Here is a 22781-nt window from a genome sequence, read left to right on the forward strand (position 1 = left end):
ATCTTCTTAATATATGATAATAAATGTTCTTTACTTTGACACTATTAATAAGTACTTTTGTATTTTGCAAAATGCTTGTTGTTATATCATTTTTTCTCCCAAGTTTTAGTATGTCATTTGTTTTGTCTGGGTAAGAATTATTTTTCTTTCATTTTAACATTTTTTTTGGGGGGGGGGAACTGGGGATTGAACTCAGGCCCTTGCGCTTGCCAGGAAGCGTTTATTCCAATAAGCCATCTCCCCAGCCCCCATTTTAACATATTTTAAAGTGTTGTTTTAAGCTGTTTTTCTTCATTAAAATTTTCAAAAAAAATATATCGATTGCAGATTTTAGGTTGTGATCTTTTATTGGTAAATGAGACTTGGTGCTTAAAAGAATTATTAGGCTAGAAAGGAGAATTAAACATGAAAATTATCTAAATGGAAATGAAGGGGAAGCTCTGGGAGTATATGAGGTTGCTGAGGAAAATGGAGAATGATGGGAAATGCCACCATTATGGAACAGTTAAATGCTGTAGGATAGAATGAGGACAGGGATGTTAGTGTTTCAACTACTATGGAAAAAAATGTTTCACTGGGCTAGACTGAAGGAGAAAAATAGTAATAGTATTAGATACTACAAATAGATTGAACCAAAAGGAACATTCCATTTAGAAAGACCAAGATCTTTGAAGAAGTAGGTAAGACTCTCAGAACAGTCATGTTTGTACAGTGAAGGGGTGTATGTTCCCTGAATGCAGTGGGTAGGTACACTGTGAGAACATGTATGGTGAGTGTTACGAGATGGGTACGTTGAGTCAGGGGGTGTTATGGTTTCTATTTAGTTCTCCCCAAAGAGTCTCAGGTGATCATAGGCAGGACCTTTGGAAGTTAATTGGGTTATGATATCTCCCTGTATATATTTGGAGTCACTGTGGACGTGACCCAGAAGGCTGTTACCTCCATTCCTGGCTCTTCCTGGCTCTTCCTCTTGTGTTCTCTGCTTCTTGTTCCCTATCCCATGAGCAGCTGCTCCCTGCCAGGCTCCTCTGCCCTGCTATCTTTCCTTGAAGCCAGCAAGCTATGGACTGAAACCTCTAAATACTGTGAGCTAAAATAAGCCGCTTTCTTTGAGTTGAGGATATTGAGTTTTAATTGTTTCAGCCGTAAGAAAGTGACTAAGATGGGTGAGTATGCATGAGTGTGGTGAGAGTATCTTAATAAGATTCTGGGATTGGAGGACATTATTATTTTTTAAGGTGATACAAGTTTATATATAGGCAAAGGAAAAATGTTTTAGAATTGTAAGAGAAATTTAAAAATATTGGATTTTTTTTATAATTTTATTGAGAAACAAATATCAATGAGTTTCACAACTGATTACTGGCACATTTTCAATAATTAATGCATTGCATATTGTTGTCTTAGTGGTTATTTATTATACAAGATGCAGACGTGATCTCTTGTCTCAAACACTATTATAACATACCTCTCTATTCATTGAATTAAGAGAATGGAGCTGTATATCTATCCTATTTTGAGTAGACAGATACAAAAGGGTCAGAACACTATTGGATTATAGAATCATTTCCTATCTTGTAGTAGGTGTAAAATTTAATTCCTAATGAATCACACAGACCTAAAATTGTAGATGACAACATAGGAAATCTTTGTGAACTTTGCCTTAGAGAAAGGTTTCATAGATACCACTGAAAGCAGCCTATAAGTGAAAAAAATTAATAAATTGAATTTAGTGAAAATTAACAACTTTTGCTCTTTAAAATAATGAAGAAAAATGAAACAAGCTAAATCTGAAATTAAGGTCATATTTCATTTGTGGAAAAGTTCCTTAGGCCATTAAGATCAGAAGCTATTCATAGAACATTTCATCTAGGTATTTTATATCAGCTGATCTTAAGAAGAAGAGAAGAGACTGACATGTCCTTGTAGGTATTTTATGTTTTATTGTTTCTTCTTTTGCGGCTCACAGTCAGCCAGATGTCCTGTGGCTGTTCCAGGTGACATTTGCTTTGGCTGCCGCAAGCTTCTGTTTCAGGTGACTCCGTCCTCTGTAGCCATCCACAGAAAGATCCATGAGATGCCTTGCTCCATGCAGGACTAAGCAGAATTTTGACATTGCACAAGTGTGCACTGACTTTCCCCCTCACATTAAGCAACCTTTCCTTACCCTAGTAGATAGGTCTGTGCACTGTTTATACTTATGCTGAAGCTTAAGTCCTTAAAGCCTCTTTCAGGTAGCATCTTTTTGCTTTTTTGTGGTTTCTATGTCAAGGACAGTAAGAGCTGGTAATACCAAAGGCTGGTAACACAAAAAGTGGTCAGCAGCTATGCTGGAAATACTGCAGGAGGCTGTTAGCCAGACAATATGAAGAGCGATGGAGAACTGCCTCTGTCTGTAGTCTTCCAAGGGCTAACAGGAACTGGAGAGTGGTGCAGGGCTGCTAACACAGGAGCTGTAACTTACTGGCATCCAAAGTTGAAGGCTGTTAACATAAAGAGAGGTACATTTTACCTAATTTAGTTTTTTTCCCATAATTTTATTGAGAAATAACGAGACAGTTTCAAATCAAATTGGTAGGACCGTTTCAATAATTAACACAATGCATACTGTCTTCCTATTGGTTATTTGTTGTACAAGATGCAGACATGATATCCTGTTTGCAAACACTATTAGAACAAATCCCTCTATTCATTGAATTAAGAGAATGTAGCTATATATCTATCCTAATCATTTTGAATACACAGATACAGAATGGTCAGTCATCTGTATCCCCTTTTTTTTGTTTAGTTCTGTCATTTAAATATTATAGGTGTGTGAACTCAGCAAAATATTCCAAAATAGTCCAGTAGTCCATAGTAGTATTAGGTCTTCCGCTTGACTGGCAATGTCAGCAGTTGTTGACCTGAGTCCCCTACAGCTCAACATGACAACATGACTTTACTTCTTACACTTCGTTTTTATACTTTTCTGCTGAATGGTTAAGAACAAGATAAAGCAAGACCTATGTAACAAGAATTGTAGCTTTTGGGTCTGATAAGGTCAGTCAAATCCCCTCAGTATTTATCCTGAAACCCTGCACCTCAGTTTGTACATCCTTTGTCAGTGTCAGCCATGTGGATGAGTCACAGTCATTGCTTGGCCAGTGTGCACTCTGTGAAAGCCTGAGAGTATGTTTTCTTTCCATGACTCTCCTTAGACATACTCTACATAATCGATCACTTTCCTCTTTGGCCCCATAATCTCCTTGATTAGAAAATTTGGGACACAGCTGAGTTACATGACATTACAGTACAAGTTCTCATATGTCCTGAGTCATAATTAACCTTGGAAGACTGGGGCCAAAATGTTGGCTTTCCTTGTGGCCCTTTTTCTCTAATTTTGGTCTGCAAACTTAGGTTGTTAACCCTCCAGAAGAGAAGCTTATTGTTATTACCATGCAACGTAGGTTGTTAAGCTTAACCTATCTGTCTGAATATCAGACATCTTAGGCATAACATGGAATAGGTATTTTTCATCAAGTATTGATATGTTAAACTTAAGTCCCTACAGAATATGATGAAAAAATTTAAAAAATTAAAATATATTTAAAAAGTAGGAATAAAAAATTATATGTGTTTACACTTAAGTCCAGAAATCTAACCACATGCAGCATTGTTGCAGGACAGTCCCGCAACACTCCTTTTCCTGTCTCCTGCCTTCATTCACCACCCCTTCCTTTTTAAACAAGCATCTACCTGAGAGACAGCATGGCAGCAACTGGTGTGTCATGACAAACAGCATGTATTCGGAAGACCAGAATGACAGGCACTCCAAGCATGAACCTACTATTACAAATTGCCATTTTCAGTGCAGTTGCTTAGTTCACTATAGTGTCAGTACATATAGTTAGTCAGGGTGAGAATCCTTCCAATTAACTGCTAGATTCGAAAATCTTCTGAAGATTCTCAGGATCATTGCCTTACCCATCTTGTACATATAATTGTATGGCCTGCCTCTGTCATGTTTCCTAGCTCTTCTCCTTACTCTCTCTTCATTGTCTAGTCCTCAAGTTCTTGCTTTCCTTTTAATTGTATTATACCTAAAAATATGGAACGCTTCACAAATTTGCATGTCATCCTTGCGCAGGGGCCATGCTAATCTCTGTATTGTTCCAATTTTAATATATGTGCTGCTGAAGCGAGCACCCTAATTTAGTTTTAAGGCAAATTTTAGCAAAAGAACCCTCAATCAATTGCCTATAATGTTAGGTTAAGTTGTGTGGTCTATGTCCTAAGAAAACTGAGTATTTCTTAAAAAGTTTAAACAACAGACTGAGTTTTAGTATAAAAATACTAAATGAAGTAACATTTCTAAGCTTTTTAAGGTCAGGGGAAAAAAAGCCTGGCTATGTAAGTAGATACATTGAGAGCAGTTGCTTTCAATAGATAATAACTTAGGGAAAAGAAGAAGTCACAGGAACATGATAAGTAAACATAAAAAATTTTCTTTTCAATTTGGAAGCAGATACTTTATTAACTGATCAAATCATAAAAACACCATGGTAGTTACCTTAGTTCATCCTTCTAATAAGCCTGTTGATCTGGTCTTCCCTATTTCCAGCATTTCTACCTTCCACAAAATGGGTGCTCTTTTTCTTCATTCTACATCATGGAGATGATTAACTTGAACAGCCATAGGAAGTCATCTGCCTCTTTGAAGTATTTTCCGACAGTATAGATCTCATGAATCAGATCCTCCATGCAGATGATTCCATATTTACCAAGAGATCGAGCAATCAATGAATTATCTGTCAAGGCAATTCGCTTCTCACTGATTTTGCCAAAGCCATGCTTTGTATGTTAGTTCATTTACTGACGTCAGGTTTGGGTGCCTCCATGCAGTCTATTGCTCCACAATTCTCAGCATGTTAATTGAAGCCTTGTTGAGCTTAACGAAGGTACCATTGAAGATTTGGTGAAGGCGAAGAAGCTGCACCACCTTGCGGACCTTTGGGCTCACACCATTGATACCCCTGATCCAGATGACAAATGCCAGTTTAGGCTCTGCAGGGGCATAGAAGTTGCCAGTTTTTCTCACCATCCTAGCCATTTGGATCTCAGTTGTGTATATATGTCTATATTCCTTATGATAGTGCCTGGCTTTTTCATAGGTGAGCTTCCTCCTCGCCTTATGAAGCATCTTCTGGTCAAACTTCTTTCTCAGGTGCTTTATCTTCAGCTCTGCAAAATGGCTTCGTTTTTTCTTAAGGGTTTCTGGCACAGCAGGAACCTTCTTTTTCTTCTCTTCTACACCCTCCATGGTTCCAGCTGGAAAAGAGCAAAAATTTAAAAAATATGGACATTGAGAGTTATCACACAGACCAACATTTTCACATCATAGTTCCTGAAAAACTGGCGTAATCAATACAAATTCAGAAAAACTAATGTTCATTTATTTTACTAATGTTTAGATTTAGTACTCATAATTACAGTGAAGAACTATTGGCATTGTATGTTCTATTTCAGAAATAGTATATAATGTAGCTTTGGAATAAATTCATTAACATGTAATTTGCATGCACTAAAATATATTAATTTTAAGTGCATGGTTCAATACCTTTTGACAGATATATTTGACCTTGTAATCTCCACCATTAAGCTATCAAACTTTTTTCTTTTGGAGGTGCTTCCTCTCCTTTTTCAGTTTTTAATTTGAAATATGTTCTTACTAAATCACTCTTTATCCTAAATTGAGATTTTGTAACAGGATAGAATTATGTCACATGCTTTTTATCTGTACTTTTAAAACAGTGAAAAATTTTATCACATGGTTTTCTTCTCAGCACCATTGTAATTTTCAGTCAAGAGTAAGTGAACAGTGCCAATTTGGTATTTATTTTGTTATAAACTTAGTATAATCCAAACTTTATAAAATGTATACATATGTATTTAGAAGGTACTATATATTTTTGAGGAAAAAGTATTCTAATGATAATTATAGCCATCACTTATTGAGTAGTAAGTAAATGGTGGATACTTCTAAAGCCTTCATAAATACAATCCTGTTCTTGTAAAATGAGGTATGTGTTCTTAGGTATTTTTATAACTAAGGTACTTAAGGGAACTAAGAATTATACAAGGTTAGGATACATTTGAAAAAGCAAATTGAAGAAAGAATGAATAAATTGGAGCAAAGGAAGGATAGTCAAGAAAGTAAGCTTGTCTTTTTTTTTTTTTAACAAGTCATATTAGAGATTCTAAAATCTTTTAGTGTGGCTTTGATGACATTGGACTGCTGAAAACAAATTTCAAGGAACTCAACATTTCTACAAGAAGTGATTGAACTTTCTGATCTTTCAAATTTTTTTTTCTTATGATTAAAATTTAAGTACTTATTAGTGAGGGGGCCTGCCCTTAGCTCAGTTGTTTAAGTGCCTGCTTATGCAAAGGCAGTCTGGAGCAGGATACAGAGGTTTGATCATCAGCTAGCCCTGCCCTTCAGGCAGCCTGAGCCACCAAAAAAAAAAAAAAAAAAAAAAAAAAAAAAAAAAAAAAATCTTTTCTGGTCTGTGTGTACTTATTAATGAAAAATAAAATATTTTCAAGCATATACCAATATAACAGTTTAAAAACATGTATATTTTGATATGCTGAACAAAAAATCACATATAATACAGTTTGAATACAGTAGTTAATGTGTGGATGATTTAATGAAATACTTGACCTTTTTATTATTGTTTACAGAAAGATTATATTCAAAAGAAAAAGGAACTATGGGGAATCTGTATCTTTATTGCAGCAGTTGACCTAGATGAGATGCCATTCACTTTTACTGAGCTACAGAAAAACATAGAAACCAGGTAAAATTTCTTATCTAAATTAGTTCTCTCCTACTTAGAAAACTGCTTTAGGACTTTTTTCTTAAGTAACTTAAGGAAATTAGTGAGAAATGCTAAAATTAAATAAAATATAAAAGACTTGGATCACATAGTGAATTGTCACTCTCTCATAGAGCCTTTAATAGAAGTTTATTTATGCTGTGGTTCTTAAAAATGTAGCAGTTTGTGTCCTGGGAAAATTTTTATCTGTTAGTGTTCATTTGCAGATTGTCTTAATTATAACTGTTGTTAAAGTTGTACCAAAGAGCAAAGATTTATAAAGCAGGGTTATATATTAAAAACTTTATAAGATATTTTGGGTCTATTGTAAAGGAATTTAAGATTTATTAAAATTTGTGATTTTAACATAGTAGGTATTATAATTATGGTTTTTTTTTTTTTTTTTAAGACTATTCTGTATTCGGCTAAGTAACTATTACAGTATTTGACCCAGCAGTTGCTTAAATGTTTTATTGATTTTTTTTTAAGCCTCGGAAGAATACTAATCTGCATCTGATAATTCATGAACTTTATCTTGCAAAACTTTCCAGGACTTTTAGTTATTCTTGTGCAGCATGTTTACAAAACAGAGTAATAAATAATTTTACTAGATGTGTAGTTGTATGTTTCTACTTGAGTAGCCCTCTAGAATTACCTAACTGGTATTTTATTTTAAATTAGCTAGATAAAATTTGGCTAATTTACATTATTTTATATTTTTATAATACTTTTGCTTACCTTTAAGTAAAATGTGGAGAAAGAGGCCTTTTATATTCATAAATGTATAGAAATTATATCAATAACATAGTTTATAGAGTCAAGTCTTCCAGACCACAGGCACTAATTCTGTCTTTTGTCCCTCTTTCTTTTTCCCGAAACTTAAATACAAAAGGCTTTGTTATTAATAGCCCACAGTTTTCAAAATACTCTGACGGGTATTGCCATTCAACTTATAAAAACAAAGCAAGAGTGGTTCCTTTTTTTTTTTTTTTTTTTGTCTTTTTGAAACAGTATCGCTATGCAGTTCAGGCTGGTCTTGAGCTTATTTTGTAGCCCAGGCTGGTCTCAAACTCACAATTGTGCTCCTTTCTCAGCCTCCCCAGTGCTGGGATTACAGGGGTGCACCATCACACCCAGTTTAAGGGTGATTCTTTAATAAATGCTAGTCTGTACTTGATTTTTCTTCCTATTCTGGACTCTGCATATTTACTCCATTCTCTTTTCTCTTTTAATCAACATTCTAATCTTTTCTATCTTGTAGGATTTCTAACTCCTTCATTTGATTTTCCACATGGCTTATTGTGACTGTCTCCATCCCTTTTATATAATGAGAATTTTTTGTTTTTCTTCCTTATTGGGAATTGAAACCAGTGCCTCATGCATATGAGGCAATTGCTCTACCCTGTGCTAAACCCCCAGCTCTTAATTTTTATTTCAAGACAAAATCTTGCTAAATTACCCTGGAACTTTTGATCCTTTTGCCTCAGTCTCCCAAATAAATGTGATTACTGGCAAGTGACTCTGCACCCAGTTGATGTAATGGAAACGTTTAATAAACTTTTTTTGGTTCTTTTTTTATTTTATAGACAACATTCCCTTGTGTTTCCTAGACTGGTTTCAAGCTCTTGAAATCAAAGAATCCTCTGTCTCTGCCTCCAGCTTCTGTCTCATGTCTCTGTACCTGGCTTGGCTGAAACTCTTATGGTTGCTGGACAGCCTCTAAATGGGTCCAGTCACTAGTAATACTTGGTCTAGTTAGCTGCTTTGGTGTAATTCCTAACCCCAGCTTGATTAGAAATTAGAATATCAGATGCACTTGATAATTTCTCTGCCTTTAATACCCTAACAGAAAATATATATTGATGTTTCAAACATTTTTAATAGAAAACAATGATGAATGACTTAAAATAATTATTTAAACAATTTAAATTTTTGATATTTCCTTTCACCTTCCCCCTTAGTTCAGTCCTGAATTTGTTCATGGGGCAAAGAATGTCAATGTATGTATCTGTAGCATGAGAATGCCAAGAGGCTCAGAAATTATATCAATATAGCCAAAGTGGGGTGGGGAGGGCAGCCACAAGGGAGTGTGGGGTTGTCCTGATGTGTGTGGGCTGCTTGGTGTGTGATATCAGAGATCAAGAAGCATGTGTGGGGAGTTAGTGCAGGGGATCAGTACAGGGAGAGGACGAGGTCTACCACTGTGGGGGGTCAACCATAGCTGGGTGAAGAAGAGGTCTGCGGGGGTGGGAGCAATCCAGAAGGCAGGCAGGGCAGGAGAATGTTCACATCGGGGAGTAGGGAGTTCTGGAGAAGAGTTGTAAGTGTGAAAAGGGAAACACTAGCATGAGCCACATGGTTTTGTATTGGAATGAAATAAGTAGATGCAAACTAATTTTTTTAAGGAATTTTAGGACAGGGTCTTCAGGGTATGCAGGGTGAACAGGGTCTCACAATGTAAATCCGACTCCTAGTGATTCTCCTGTTTTCAGCCTCCCAAGCGCTAGGATTACAGGCTCATGCCACCACACCCAGTCTCATTTGCTGTCTCAGCACGCCCCAGGGATGGAGCTGGCACAGTGTGCCCTGCTGTTGAGCTCTACCTTAGCAGAGCTTTGGTCCGTTGAGCTATCTGGCTGGCCCTTAACTAACTTTTAAACTTTTTTTTTTTTTTTGCTTGTTTTTTGTAGTCCTGGGGATTGAATCAGGGCCTTACACATGCTGGAATGTCATGGTTTTTAAGTAAACAGATACAGAGTGACTCTTAATAGTGATTTTGTACTATAGGTATATAGTACAAAAAGCTAGAAGAAAGATTTAAAGAGCTAGAAAAGATTTTGAATACTTTGGCCATAAAGAAGTGATAAAAGTTTGAAGAGAGATATGCTTATCTTATTACATAATATATACATTTACTGAAATACCATGTGGTACTCCACTATTATGTAAACTTGCATTTTATGTATCCTTTAAAAATAAATTTAAAAATAATAAAATAAATTTAACAACTCATACAAATAGATGTAGCAATCAGCATACATTTACGTGTCCTTTCGTGACTCTTGTCATCTTCCATGCTGAATCATATATAGATAATGCACTAATCGCTTCTCAGCCTTTTGGCTAAGATCAAGTGTAGTATTTGTTCTTACCAGATAATGGGCTATAGATTGAGGCTGGTTGACTTTTTTCTTTTAAAATTCTAGCAAAATGCAATAAATAATTCTTTCCAAAGGACATGATAATGATTTGAGTAGAGCTAATAATTTTTCTAAAATGCCTGTTTTGGAAATAAAATAAATTTTAAAAAATACTGTTTCATTTTTTTCTTCTTTCCTTTATAGTGTATATAAATTCTTTGATTTAGTAAAAGAAATTGATACCAGTACCAAAGTTGATAATGCTATGTCAAGACTGTTGAAGAAATATAATGTGTTGTGTGCACTCTACAGCAAATTAGAAAGGTAAAGTAAGAATTTTATTAGTGTTATACTCTGATTTTTCATGTCAGTGTTCAGAGTTTGATACCATCTTGGAACTGTTAACATTCTTATTAGCTTATTTATCCACTCAAGTGCATTCTGAATGGTTTCTCCAAAATTAATTGTTCTACTCTTATTTTCATAAACTTTAGGCTTAGTTCTCTTTTTAGTCTTATGTGTCCAGAGACCCTAGTTCTGAATACTGATTTAATCTTAACTTTATCTGTGGCATTATTAGAAGAAGGTACATTTTGGAAATGGAAGATGTCAGTGGTCTATACTAAGATTGTGGTTTTGAGCTCCCGGTGATGGGCTAAAGGAGATTTCACCATTGCTGTTCATGGGAGAATCATAAGTGAACTTGAATGAAGTTTTCAAATACATTTTTTTCATCCAAACTGTGATTTCCTAATCCAAGGGTTGTAGTCCTAAATGTGACATGTGCCTGTTACTGTTTTTTTTGAGATTAATTGCATTGGGTACATGCATATGAAAGTTGATGTTTTCGGTAAAAAAGCAATTAGTTGTAGGGTGGTAATGGGGTGGATAGCATGTCCTTAGATATCTGGAGAATGAGAATTGAGACAAAGCTGAAAGGAAGCGTCTTCCCAGAAGATTAGATCTGGGGATTTTTCCTTTCCCTTCCTTTGATCGACAATGACTGAAACTTCAGCAATACGGTGGCAGAGGAGAAAGGTAGAGATGAGCTCAAGGGGTGGCCTCAGGGTTTTGAAGGAGTGTCTTTTCTTACATTTATTTATTTTTCTTTTTTCTTTTTTTGTTACTGGCGATTGAACTTGGGACCTTGTGCTTGCCGGGCAGGCACTTATGCTGCTGGGCTATCTCCCTGGTTCTATTTTTGTTCTTTTTTGAAGAAAGATTTTTTTTTCTGGATTAAAAAAAGTTTTTATTTTTAAATGAAATACATAGTTTTCATAAGGAATGAAAACTAATTATAGAATATTCAGAAATTACACAAAGCCATAAATAAAATAAGAATCAATATCAGTACTAGGGATAATCATTTTTGTTTTAGAATGTTTCTTCTTTTAGCATACTGTTTTACATTAAGTTGATAAAATTGCTTACATAATTTTTGTCCTTTTAAAATTTAGCTAATGCTTGTGACTCATAACCCTTTACTTATCAGGGAGCTTATCTTTTTTTTTTTTTTTTTTTTTTTTTTTTTTTTGTGGAATGGGGGATTGAACTCGGGGCCTTGCGCTTGCCAGGCAGGCGCTTATTCTATTGAACTGTCTTCCCCGCCCTCAGGGAACTTATCATAAGAAGATGATCCCAAGTATAAACATGCTTTAGAGATTTTTGTTATTATTTAGATCTCCGAAAATGAGGACTACCTATTGACAACTGAAGTTAAAAAGTACACCATACATTAATTAAACATAAAATTATATAAATATAAACTGTGTTGATGAGGAATAGCAATATAGGAAAGTGCTTCTAGTATTAAATAAATAACGCAGGCTATGCTGTGGTGATGTCTGTATAGAAGGAAAAACTCAGACCACTAATGCATAGAATAAAATGATGGGAAATAAGTTTGCCACTAATGAAAGTTTTCCTTCCTAAGGAGCAACTTTATTACCTTTGTAATAAAGCAACAACTTTTCTAAACCAATTATAAAGAAATTGTATTCTTTACAAATTAGCACTAAAATTGCAGTTATCAGGTCATTTCTAGGTATAGAATTTCTGAACTAAGACTTATTTGGGTTTGGTCCTTTTTTTTCTGCCACAATAATTTTACTTGGATACTTCAGGGTTGTTTTACTGTTGTCTAAGATGAGTAATATTCCTTGCTATTTTATCTTTTTTCTTTACTCTTTATACCTTATATGGATATAATTGCATTTGATTCCTCTTTAGAGATGCTAGGGAGTGGGATATCCTAACAAGTAATTACACACTTCATAGTCTACTTTTTTTAGGTGGCATTCCTTTTTTTTTTCCTTTCCAAACAGAGAGTATTAATTAAAAAAACAAAAAACAAAAAACAGTGCATTGACAAATAAGTAAGCCAGTTTTCCTTTTATGTTCATTTATTTACTTATTTGGTACAGCGCCTTGCTGTGCAGCTCAGACTAGTAGTTATCATCATGTCTCAGTCTCCCAAGCACTGGGATTACAGGTGTGCACCACCACACCCGCTTTCAGTGGCTGGCTTGGCATCCAGGGCCAACACAGCATGTGGTACTGGGGATGGAACCTGGATCCTGCACTTGCCAGGCAGGCACTTAGATCACTGAGCTATCTCCCCAGCCTCCTCTTATGTTCAGATTCATGTTAAGAGCTATATATTTATTAGATTTACTAAATATGTATTTATTTTGTGTCTATATTTTAATAGTATAAGTGGTCAGAAAATATAGGGAGAAAAGCATTATAGAGAATTATTTAGATGATAGAAAATTCAACTAATAGCAAATGCAAGTTAAAAGTTAAATAGTTGCACCTATTACATATTGAAATTTGGAAGTTTAAAAATATATAGACAATCTGAAAGGCACAAGTTCTTCCTGTATCCTGTTGCCTATTTTTTTTTTTTTTCCTGGCTCAGTCCAGCCTGAGGCAGTGCTAGTGCAGCATGTGGTGCCAGGGATTGAACCCTGGTCCCTGTGCTTTTAGGCTTGCCTAAGCAGGTGCTTGAGTCTGCTGAGCTACCTTGCCGGCCCCTGTTGCCTATTCTTTTTAAAGGCCAGTTGTATACAATGGTGTTTTCAGGTTAGTGAATAAGACACTAAGTTATAAATAGGATACAAAATGAGAGATTCTAGAGAATTTTCTGAAAATGATGCCTTTCCACACAGTGGGAGCTGAGGGAGAGTTTAGTGGAGAAGAAAATAGTCTGGAGTCAGACAGATTTTGATTGTAATGTAGGTTCCCTACATGTAGTGGAATGATTGTGGATGAGGGAGTTACCTAATTTTAGTGCTTAGTTCTCTAATGTAGAAATCAAATTCATAGTAGTACCTACATGCTGCAGTGTGTACTTTAAGAACCTACACTATGAGCTGTTTTATTGCAAATTATTTAACAAACCACAACAGGCATTAACTGGGAGTACCTGGCTGTAGGTTAGGTATTGGGAGTGTAAAATCATATATATCTCTGTGATCATCAAGTTTAGAGCAAATATATCATGTTTTTTAGAAAAATCAATACAGTAATGGATGTTCTGCCTTATTTGTACATTTTTGAAGTTATTGAGATAATTGATACTGAAGTTTATTATAGGATACACCATAAGAATATATAGCTATTAATTCAATAATCATTAGTTATGATGTGATGTGAGATTATACCAGATCACTAATTATAAAATGTATTTTGAGTTAAAAATGAACCTGTGGAATGTTTTTGTAATTAGATATTACAAGGAGGTAAAATATCATATATTAAAGAACGGTACTTTAACTTAGCTTCATAATTCTGTACATGGTTTTGTTTTTAAAATGTGTACTTCTTTTTTTGTTTGTTCACTGACCGTGAACTCCGTATGTAATCCAGGCTGGCCTGGAACTCATGGCAATCCTCCTGCCTCAGCCTCTCTCAGTGCTGGGAGTACAAACATGCACCACCATGCCTGGCTAAAATGTACGCTTCTTTTCTTTTTTTATTGCCAAGTGCCAACTCACCTAAACACTGAAGTTTTAATTTAGAAAAAACAAGTCATACATTAACATCTTTTGTCTTAAAAGGAAAACAACACGTGTGTCATAGGTTCATCACCACTGCCACAGGGGAACTTCGTGCAGCTAAAAGGGGGGAGGGGCTAAATGTGCGCTTCTTAAGATGAATGAAGTTTGATAAAATTGTTGTGGTTTCTATATTATAAGATATTTAAAGAGTCATAATATTTATAAAATTATTTCTTCCTTTCAGGACATGTGAACTTATATATTTGACACAACCTAGCAGTTCGTAAGTAACACAGTGTTTTTTACTTTTTAAAAGTCTTTTTTTCCCCAGAATAATCTCAACATATTGGTAAACATTGGAATTATTGTGTTGATGTTGTTATTAGACTATTTCATAAGTTAAGGCGATAAAGCCCTATGTCAATTATTTATCTTATAAAGAAGTATGTGATCTGTACAGCAAAGAACTAATAAGGAGGAAATGGATTCAGTGAAAAATTATTACCAACTCTGGGAAGTGCACCCAGTTGATTATGTCTTCACTGAGAGTCTGTCACAAGTAGACTCAGCATTAATTTGTTAATTTTGTTAAATTAAGAATAATATAAAGAGTGTATTAAAATTGACAATTTAGTTTTTTTAAATGTGTGGTCCATGCTATCTCAGTATACTCATGTAGAGCTCCAGAGCTTTTCTTTGGAAGCAAATGAGTAGCACAGATTTCTGCCTCATCCAACTGGTAGTATTGAAGGTGATTGGCATAAAGAAGAGTTACATGTTTATGAATTAATTGATAGGCTTCTAGTAATTCCAACAAATGAACATCTGTAGAAAAATTACAAAGGCAGAGTATTAACTTGACAAACCAGTCACCCCAAACTTCATTTTTCTACTTATGTTGCTTTTAATTAGAAAACAGAGAGTGTACCAATATTAAGGTCAGTTGAAACCAAATACATTTTAGATTAGAATTGGCATATTCAGTACTTTCTTTAAAAGTATACTATTATATGGGCTGAATATATTGCCTTGGTAGAATCATGAAGTGAATTGAGAAATAAATTAGGGCACAAATTGTGCAATTAAAATGAACTGTATTCTATTATGCATTTACCTCAGGTATATAATTAAAAACAACAAAACTCCCCATAGATAGAAATCTTCATTGATGTTAAATTTTTCATTTTTCTTCCTGCTTTCTATTTGATTACTAGAATATCTTCTGAAATAAGTTCTGCATTGGTGCTAAAAGTTTCTTGGATTACATTTTTACTAGCTAAAGGTAAATTCATTATGTTGTTATGTGCTAATGTTTCAAATGTAATAAGCTGATGTTCTTTTGGACTAAGCACAAAACTTTTATTCAGTTAATGCATCCCTCATACCATTTATTCTCTGCATGATGTATTATTAGAAACTTCCTGTAATTCTACAATGCAAACAATTTTGGGACTATTTCATTTGACATGAATATTTTATCCTCCCTCTGTTTGTTTTCTTCCCTTGTTCATGCAGTGCTGGATATAGAATTCAGGGCCTCACCCATATTAAATAAGCACTTTACCACTGAGCTGTACCCTACTCTTTTTTATTATTCTTTTTTTTAAACAATAAAGATCTGTGTTTATAAAAATATTTGTTCAAGATAAACAGTATAGTGTAAAGAAAAATCACCCAACACCTACCCAAAAGTAACCATCATTAAAATTATGTGATTATGCCAGATATAGATTTGTGTATGCATTCTGATAAAACAGATGGGTTTAATACATTCACAGACATAATTTTCTAAAAATAGGATCATAGTATCTTTTTTTTTTTTTTTTTTTGTGGAACTGGGGATTGAACTCAGGCCCTTGTGCTTGCCAGGAAAGTGCTTATTCTACTGAGCCATCTCCCTGGCCCCAATACTATCTGTCGATCTATTTATTAATAAGAATTAATTTTACTTGAATTTTACAGAAGAAATACAAGAAGTTGCTAGAAAATAGGCTTTTAGATGTCATATTCTCTGTTTACATGTCTATGGATCATGTCCAGAGATTTTCTATTCAAAGGACAACTTTTTAAGTCATGCTTTGACTCTTCTCCTATTTTCTGGCAGAGCTCATGAGAAATCTGAGACTTTTTATAATTCCCTCCTTACTTAGTTCTCTGAATATTTGAAGAGCTGTGTTTTTCTGCCTTTTCTTCTGGGTTTAATATTATTGGGCTATCTCTCAATTTTTATAATTCTATGTAAGTTTCTCTTGAAACATCAAAATTCTTTTTAAACTTGAAAGCTTTTCATTTCAGAGAAATCTTACTCTACTATATTGTAAATATTTATGTAATTAGGTTTCTTGATGGTTGCAGTAGCACTAACGTTAATGTTGGATTGTTTTGGGGCTCCATATTTTTATTATAAGGTTATAATTTTTCATCTTATATGTTGACTTTTTATGTCAACTCTTTTTTTTTTTTTTTTTTTCCCTGTGGTTCCTGTTTTCAGCCTCTCAAATGCTGAGATTACAGGTGCAGGCCACCACCAGGCCCAGTCTCAATCGCTGTCTCAGCATGTGTGTGGGGGGGCAGGGCCGGCAAAACATGCATTCTCCAGTAGCAGGCACTTTAGTCTGCTGGGCTATGAGGCCGGCCCTGTAGTTTCATTCTTAATGTTTTTCTTAACTTGGCTTATTCCTTGTTTTTGTATAATTTGAATTAAGTTCTTAGTGCAAGGCCTTATATGAGATTTTCTTCTTTCAGATTTTATTTTACACTGTTTTCTTATTTTTTTCCTATCCTGTATTGTGATTCTGCTTTTTCTTTTCTGTAGTATATTTTTATAATCTCTTTGTCTCTCATCTTGCTGGGGCTTTTGTGGCTAACGCTGACAGTGTTGTCTCCTCTAATGTATGTGGGTGAAGTCTCCCTTCTCTTACTTGTACTAAATCTGTGGCTTGCTTGTGTTTGTACTTAATCTGTGGTTTGCTAAAAAAGATACCCATGTTAAAAGTTATTGTTATTAGACCTACTTTCAGTTAGAACACAGGGGAGAAAATATTCATCTGGAGTCATGTGACCCTTCATTGCTTGAGTTTATGTACTCCATAATTCTTTTGCGTAACAGCATTATATTGGGATGGGATTGTTCCCAGTTGACCATAGTAAACTGACATCTTTATGTTTATAATCAACCAGCTAGTTGTTTACTTCCATTTTACCCCTTTCTGAGCAATTCCTACTTTCGATTTAGATGAGGAAAAAAGATGAGGAGTCCATCTGAGTTGCTCTCGAACTTAGATTGGTATGAACACTGAAACCAGTGTATATTTTTCCTTTCTTTGGGTTAGAAATAGGAAGAAAGAGATTTTTTTCATCTTACCTTTCTACTGTTTTTACCTTGAGGTGCTTGATATGTTTCTTTACTTCTGTAGTGCTTATTAATAACTTCTGAATTTTTGCAAACATATTTTTGAATTCTCTATATGGATCTAAAAAGCTTACCTGGTAGAATTTTCTCACACATTTTGTGCTCCTTCAGCATTCATTGGGGTTATTGCTGGGTTAGCAGTCAAGTACCCAGAAGATAATATATGAAATTAAACATCTCTTTCACAAATAATAGAGCCATTATAAATATTCAGTAGCTATATTTGATCTGTGATTTATTATTTGTAGCTATACTATTTCTTTTATAGTATCTACTATATGTAGTTGTTTTCATAGCCCTCTAGTTGTATATATAATAATTTTTAAAGTTTTCTACTGGATAATTATAGATGAGCTTACAATTATATACTAGTTTATTTTTTAAAATGACTTTGACCAGTGTAATATTTTGGAGGCAGTTCAAATTGAAAATATGTGAGGTTCACAAATAATTAGAATTAAAGATTAACATGTACTGTACTTTTAAAATTATTTTCACAAATAGTGAATTCTGTAGCTCATGCCAAAACTGGAAAAATAATTTTTTAAAAATAAAAATAAAAATTATTTTAGGTATAAGAAATTAATTATTATGGTAAATTAGTATTTTATAACTTTCTATTTTTATTTATATGTTTTAAACTTGACTGATTTTTTTATAGAACATAAATGGGAAAGTCTTTATTATGTGTCTAGTAATTATCAAATGAATGGATATGGATATATCCATACCCACAATTTTCTCTGACATAAAGTTACTTATCTCTAACTTTCCTTAAGTGTGTAAACCTTTTTTTATTTTCAGGAGAAGTATTACAAATGGAAGATGATCTAGTGATTTCTTTTCAGTTAATGCTTTGTGTGCTTGATTATTTTATAAAGCTTTCACCTCCTGCACTCCTCAAAGAACCATATAGTAAGTATTTTAATTTGTGCCACTTCTTTCTCTTCACTAGTAACTTATTGACTGTCTAGAAAGTCCAGTATGGTTCTCAAGCTGAGAGGATGATAATAAATCAGACATAGATTCTTCCCTTGTGTTGCCAGCTTACTGTTATTATAACACACACCCAAGATAATCAACTTATGAAGAGGAGAGATTTATTGTTGCTCAGACTTTCCATGTTCTAGTCCATCCATGGTCAATTGGCTTTGTTGGTTTGGGCCTATGGCAAGGCAGTGCGTCATGGCAGAAGTATGTACTTGAGCAAAACCACTCATCTCATGACAGAGGAGTGAAAGATAAAGGGCCTGGGTTCTTGTCCTTGTCAAGAGTACGCTGCAAATCCCCAAGACTAGGCTTTACCTCTTGGAATTACCCCACTTCCCAACAACATCAAGTTGGGGACCAAGCCTTCAACACATGCCCTTTGGGGATGTTCCAGATTGAACTACAGGTGCCCTCAAGTAGAATAAACTGTGGAAGGAGATATAAGACATGTTATGCAAATAATGGAGAATATGCTAGTAAGTGGTCTGTGTTATTTGGTTTTTTCTTTGGTGGAACTGAGGATTGAACTCAGGCCCTTGTGCTTGTCTGGCAAGCGCTTATTCTACTGAGCTATCTCCCCAGCCACAAGGTATTTTTTTTGGGGGGGGTCTGGATTAAAATAAAAGCAAATGCCGTGGGAGTTTAGGAGTTAATTTTTTCCAGCTGTAGAAAGCCAAAGGATACGGCATAAGAGAATGATATTTGAAATAAGTGTTGAAGAGTAGGTAAGGTTGGGGGATGTCACTCCACTGAAGAAGGGTTGGGGAAGGTAGTCCCATAAAAAGAGCAAGAGAAGGACAGAAAGGAATGAAGCTACTTCAGAAAGAGTGGTTCATTTTATAGGAACAGCTTGTTTAGGTTTTTTTTTGTTTTTTTGTTTTTTTTTTTTTTACTAGTAGTGAGTAATATAATTAATGTGACTTTTTGATCTATGTCCTGTAGTTGATACTGTATCAGTAAATAATGAGATGGGAAATGTACAATGGACATAGGAACTCAAATTGTTGGCGAGGGCTGGTTGTAACTCAAATTGGTTTAAGTCAAGACAGTTTTTCCCTAAGAAATAATGGAAATATCTGTAATGCATTCCAAACCTCTCAAAGCACCCCTTACATAATCTTTTCTTAATAAAAATAATTGTATAATGTGCATAATTTACCAGAAACACCAATAATTTTTCTAGTGCACTCATCACAAAATTATAAAATGTACCTAGTTTACTGAAACAACAATTTCATACTTGTACTCACCAGTAAAGTTGACATCTTTGGCTTGCATGCAGGGAGGATGAAATGGAAGTGGTTATTATTTGGAAAGAGAGTTCCCTTCCACAAGAACATCAGGAATCTGGCTTTCTGTCATTCTGTCCTTGGGAGAGTCTATAGCCCACTAGGACCTGGTCCTAACTCACTAGGTCTCAACATTTTCAGAATTAAAAACTGGTCTCAGGTTATCTGTTACTGTCTTTTCTTTAACATCATTCTATACATGACATGACATTGTCATGAAAGTAAATATATCAATTAACATTTTCTTTGTCTGGGTTGGTCTTTATAAATGCTTGTAGTACTATTTTTTTCAGAATTTCCTTTATTTAAGAACTTTGCTGTACTGATTGTTGATATTCCTGCTCTTCTTCAGAAAGCTCCTCAGCTGCCATTTTTTATTGCTCAGCCAGAAGCTGCTAGTTTCTCTGTAGACAATTCCTTTGAGTGTTCCTCCACCAGTTCCTCAACATAATCACTGTCTGCCTTTAAGCCTATGAACTCTGCTTCCAAGCTGCTGCTTCTTTTTTTTTTTTTTTTTTTTTTTGGTAGAGCTAGGGATTGAATTCAGGCCCTTGTGCTTACCAGACAAGCGCTTATTCTACTGAGCTATCTCCCCGGCCCAAAAGAGCTGAGAATCTTTTTGTTTGTTTTTTGACAGAACCGGGGATTGAACTCAGGCCCTTGCGCTTGCCAGGCAAGCGCTTATTCTACTGAGCCATCTCCCCAACCCCTGGACCCTGCTCTTATCATAGTGTCATCAACCAGAATCAGTTGAAGACTCAGGCTCTTCTATGTGGCCTTCAGCGTTTCTGTGTTGTATAGTTTTAGGCAACGCTTTCTTCTAGACAGCTCTCAGTGTACTTAGATGTTGGCCAAGGATTTCTCAAACCCACACAGGAAAGGATGTTATTTTGTTTCTTCCACAACTTTTTAAGGCTTAAATTTGTGTCTGAGACAATCTGGAAGCACTTCAGGAAGCATTCCTTGGTTTATAGCTTCTTAAAGTTAGCACTAACTTGCTGGTCAACAGGCTGTAGTAGAAGAGTTGTATTAGGCTCAATTAAGAGTCATGGGAATTCTTCAGCCAATACTTCCAGATCTCATGGGTGAGCAGGACCATTATGTGTACTGAGATCCTTGAGTGCCAAATCTTTGTCCTATAGATATTTCTATTTATTTATTTGGTACAGGGTCTTGCTATGCAGTTCGGACTCCCAAGTGCTGGGATTACAGGTGTGTGCCACCATGCCCAGTTTTGGTAGCTGGCTTGGTGTGCCCGGGGTTCTGGGGCTGGCAAGGCATGCGGTATTGGGAATTGAACCTGGGTCCTTGCGCTTTCCAGGCAGACACTTATGCCACTGAGTCTGCTCCCCAGCGCCTATAGATGTTCCTTAACATAAGGACAGAAAGCTTCCTTTATCCACCCAAGGAAAGGTACTCTTGTTACATAGACTTCACATTTGATCTCTGTGTGACCTCTAGCCTATTCTTCAAGACTGTATATTTTCTGAATACTGTAGAGGCTACAGAGTGATAAACCAGGAGGGTCTTTATCTTGAGGTCACCATTTGTACTAGCACATACCAGTCAGATTAGGCTATTTTTACTAGGCTTTGGCCTGGAATATTCTTCTCATCCTGATGTCCTCCTAGGCATTCTCTTCCAGAAAAGGCTAGTTTCATCACAGGTTTTTTTTTTTTTTCGAAACCAGGGATTGAACTCAGGCCCTTGCACTTGCTAGGGAAGCGCTTATTCCACTGAGCCATCTCCCCGGCCCCCTCATCACAGTTTTAAAACTTGATGAGAGCAAAATGTCATTATTTCAAAGCTGTGTATATAATTTTCAGCAGCCCTTTTATCAACACTGGCTGCTCCTCCATGCCTAGGTATGCTATGAACCTCAGTTCTAACTTTACAGTTGTGAAACATTGGCACAAAATTATCACTCATTTCACTATTACCACTCATTGATGGATTATCCTTTCTGAGATCTTCATTTATAGCCCTAGCTTTTTCACAAATTATACACTTGGGGCATAACCTGCTATCTGCCTTCATTTACCCACTCCAACAATAGCGTTTCTACCTCATCTAACACTGTTGATCATGGCTCACTAATTTGAGTAACAACTTTAGCAACATTAGGTTCCTTATATAAATTTTTTCTCTATAGTTTGTCAAGATAGTGGATTTCAACATGCTGTACCTATTAGATTTATCACAAAAATGTAACTCTCATTTTTTTCCACAATTCCCTTCTTGTTTTGTACGGGGATTGCTTTGTTCTTTAGCTCTTTTTCTGGTCTTTTGGGGGCTGTTTTGGTAGCAGTAATTGTAGTTATTACATAAACAATTGATCAGAATCACATAGATATATGTGTGCTTCTGGGCTTAGATGGATGCTTATGTACGCTTACACATACTTCTATAGCATTGCAAGTCTTCGTTTACAACTGCACAAGTGGCCAGCATTTGGGTCATTACTCTAGACTTTGGTTGTAAGTTAAACCTAAGATGCTGGTTGCAGCACAAGTTGTCCATATGTGAGGCCGGTCATAACTTGAGGGTCCACTGTATTTAAATAAAAATTGATAATGTAATTAAATACCATTGGGCATTAAATGTCATTCCTCTTAGATTAAAATTGCAGTCTTAAGAGTAGGATTTCAGGGCTGTGGAGATAGATCAATGATCTAAGTACCTGCCTATGCGAGTGCAAGGACCTGGGTTCAATCTTGATACTGCATGCCATGCTGACCCAGAAACCAGGGTGCGCTGAGCTGGCCACCAAGACCAGGCATGGTGGTGCACATCTGTAATCCCAGCACCTGGGAGGTTGAAACAGGAGGATCACTGCAAGTCTGAGCTGCATAGTGAGACGTACCAAAAACATTAAAAAAAAAAAAAAAAAAAGATGATTTTAAACTCACATATACTATAGAAAAATGTGTACTTATCTAAGGCTGGACTAATTCTTTGCTTTTGAAATGATGAAAGTGTTCAATAATATTAAAAATAATAGATAAGAGATTAAAAATCATGGAAATCTTTAAGTTATTGAGGCAGCTATAGGTCTGAAGTTTAATTAGCTTTTGCGAACAGTAACATAATGA

General features: G+C 35.4%; 1 protein-coding gene, 1 non-coding gene and 1 pseudogene across 2 annotated transcripts in view; 2 read left to right on the forward strand and 1 right to left on the reverse strand.

The window, feature by feature from the left end:
- Rb1 (RB transcriptional corepressor 1) overlaps positions 1 to 22781 on the forward strand; it is a 205735-nt gene that overhangs the window by 79108 nt on the left and 103846 nt on the right. The window contains exons 2-6 of the mRNA XM_004633088.3: positions 6724 to 6839; positions 10202 to 10321; positions 14243 to 14281; positions 15213 to 15280; positions 18215 to 18325. Of these exons, the coding sequence (XP_004633145.1) occupies positions 6796 to 6839; positions 10202 to 10321; positions 14243 to 14281; positions 15213 to 15280; positions 18215 to 18325 (382 nt within the window). The 5' untranslated portion in view covers positions 6724 to 6795. The remainder of the gene's footprint in view (positions 1 to 6723; positions 6840 to 10201; positions 10322 to 14242; positions 14282 to 15212; positions 15281 to 18214; positions 18326 to 22781) is intronic.
- LOC111817214 lies at positions 4082 to 4185 on the reverse strand. The gene has a single exon (XR_002821461.1). It is a non-coding gene; the product is annotated as a U6 spliceosomal RNA (small nuclear RNA).
- LOC111817211 lies at positions 9961 to 10086 on the forward strand (annotated as a pseudogene).

This window comes from Octodon degus, unplaced genomic scaffold (genome assembly GCF_000260255.1).
Source record: "Octodon degus isolate 3935 unplaced genomic scaffold, OctDeg1.0 scaffold00051, whole genome shotgun sequence".
Lineage (NCBI taxonomy): Eukaryota > Metazoa > Chordata > Mammalia > Rodentia > Octodontidae > Octodon > Octodon degus.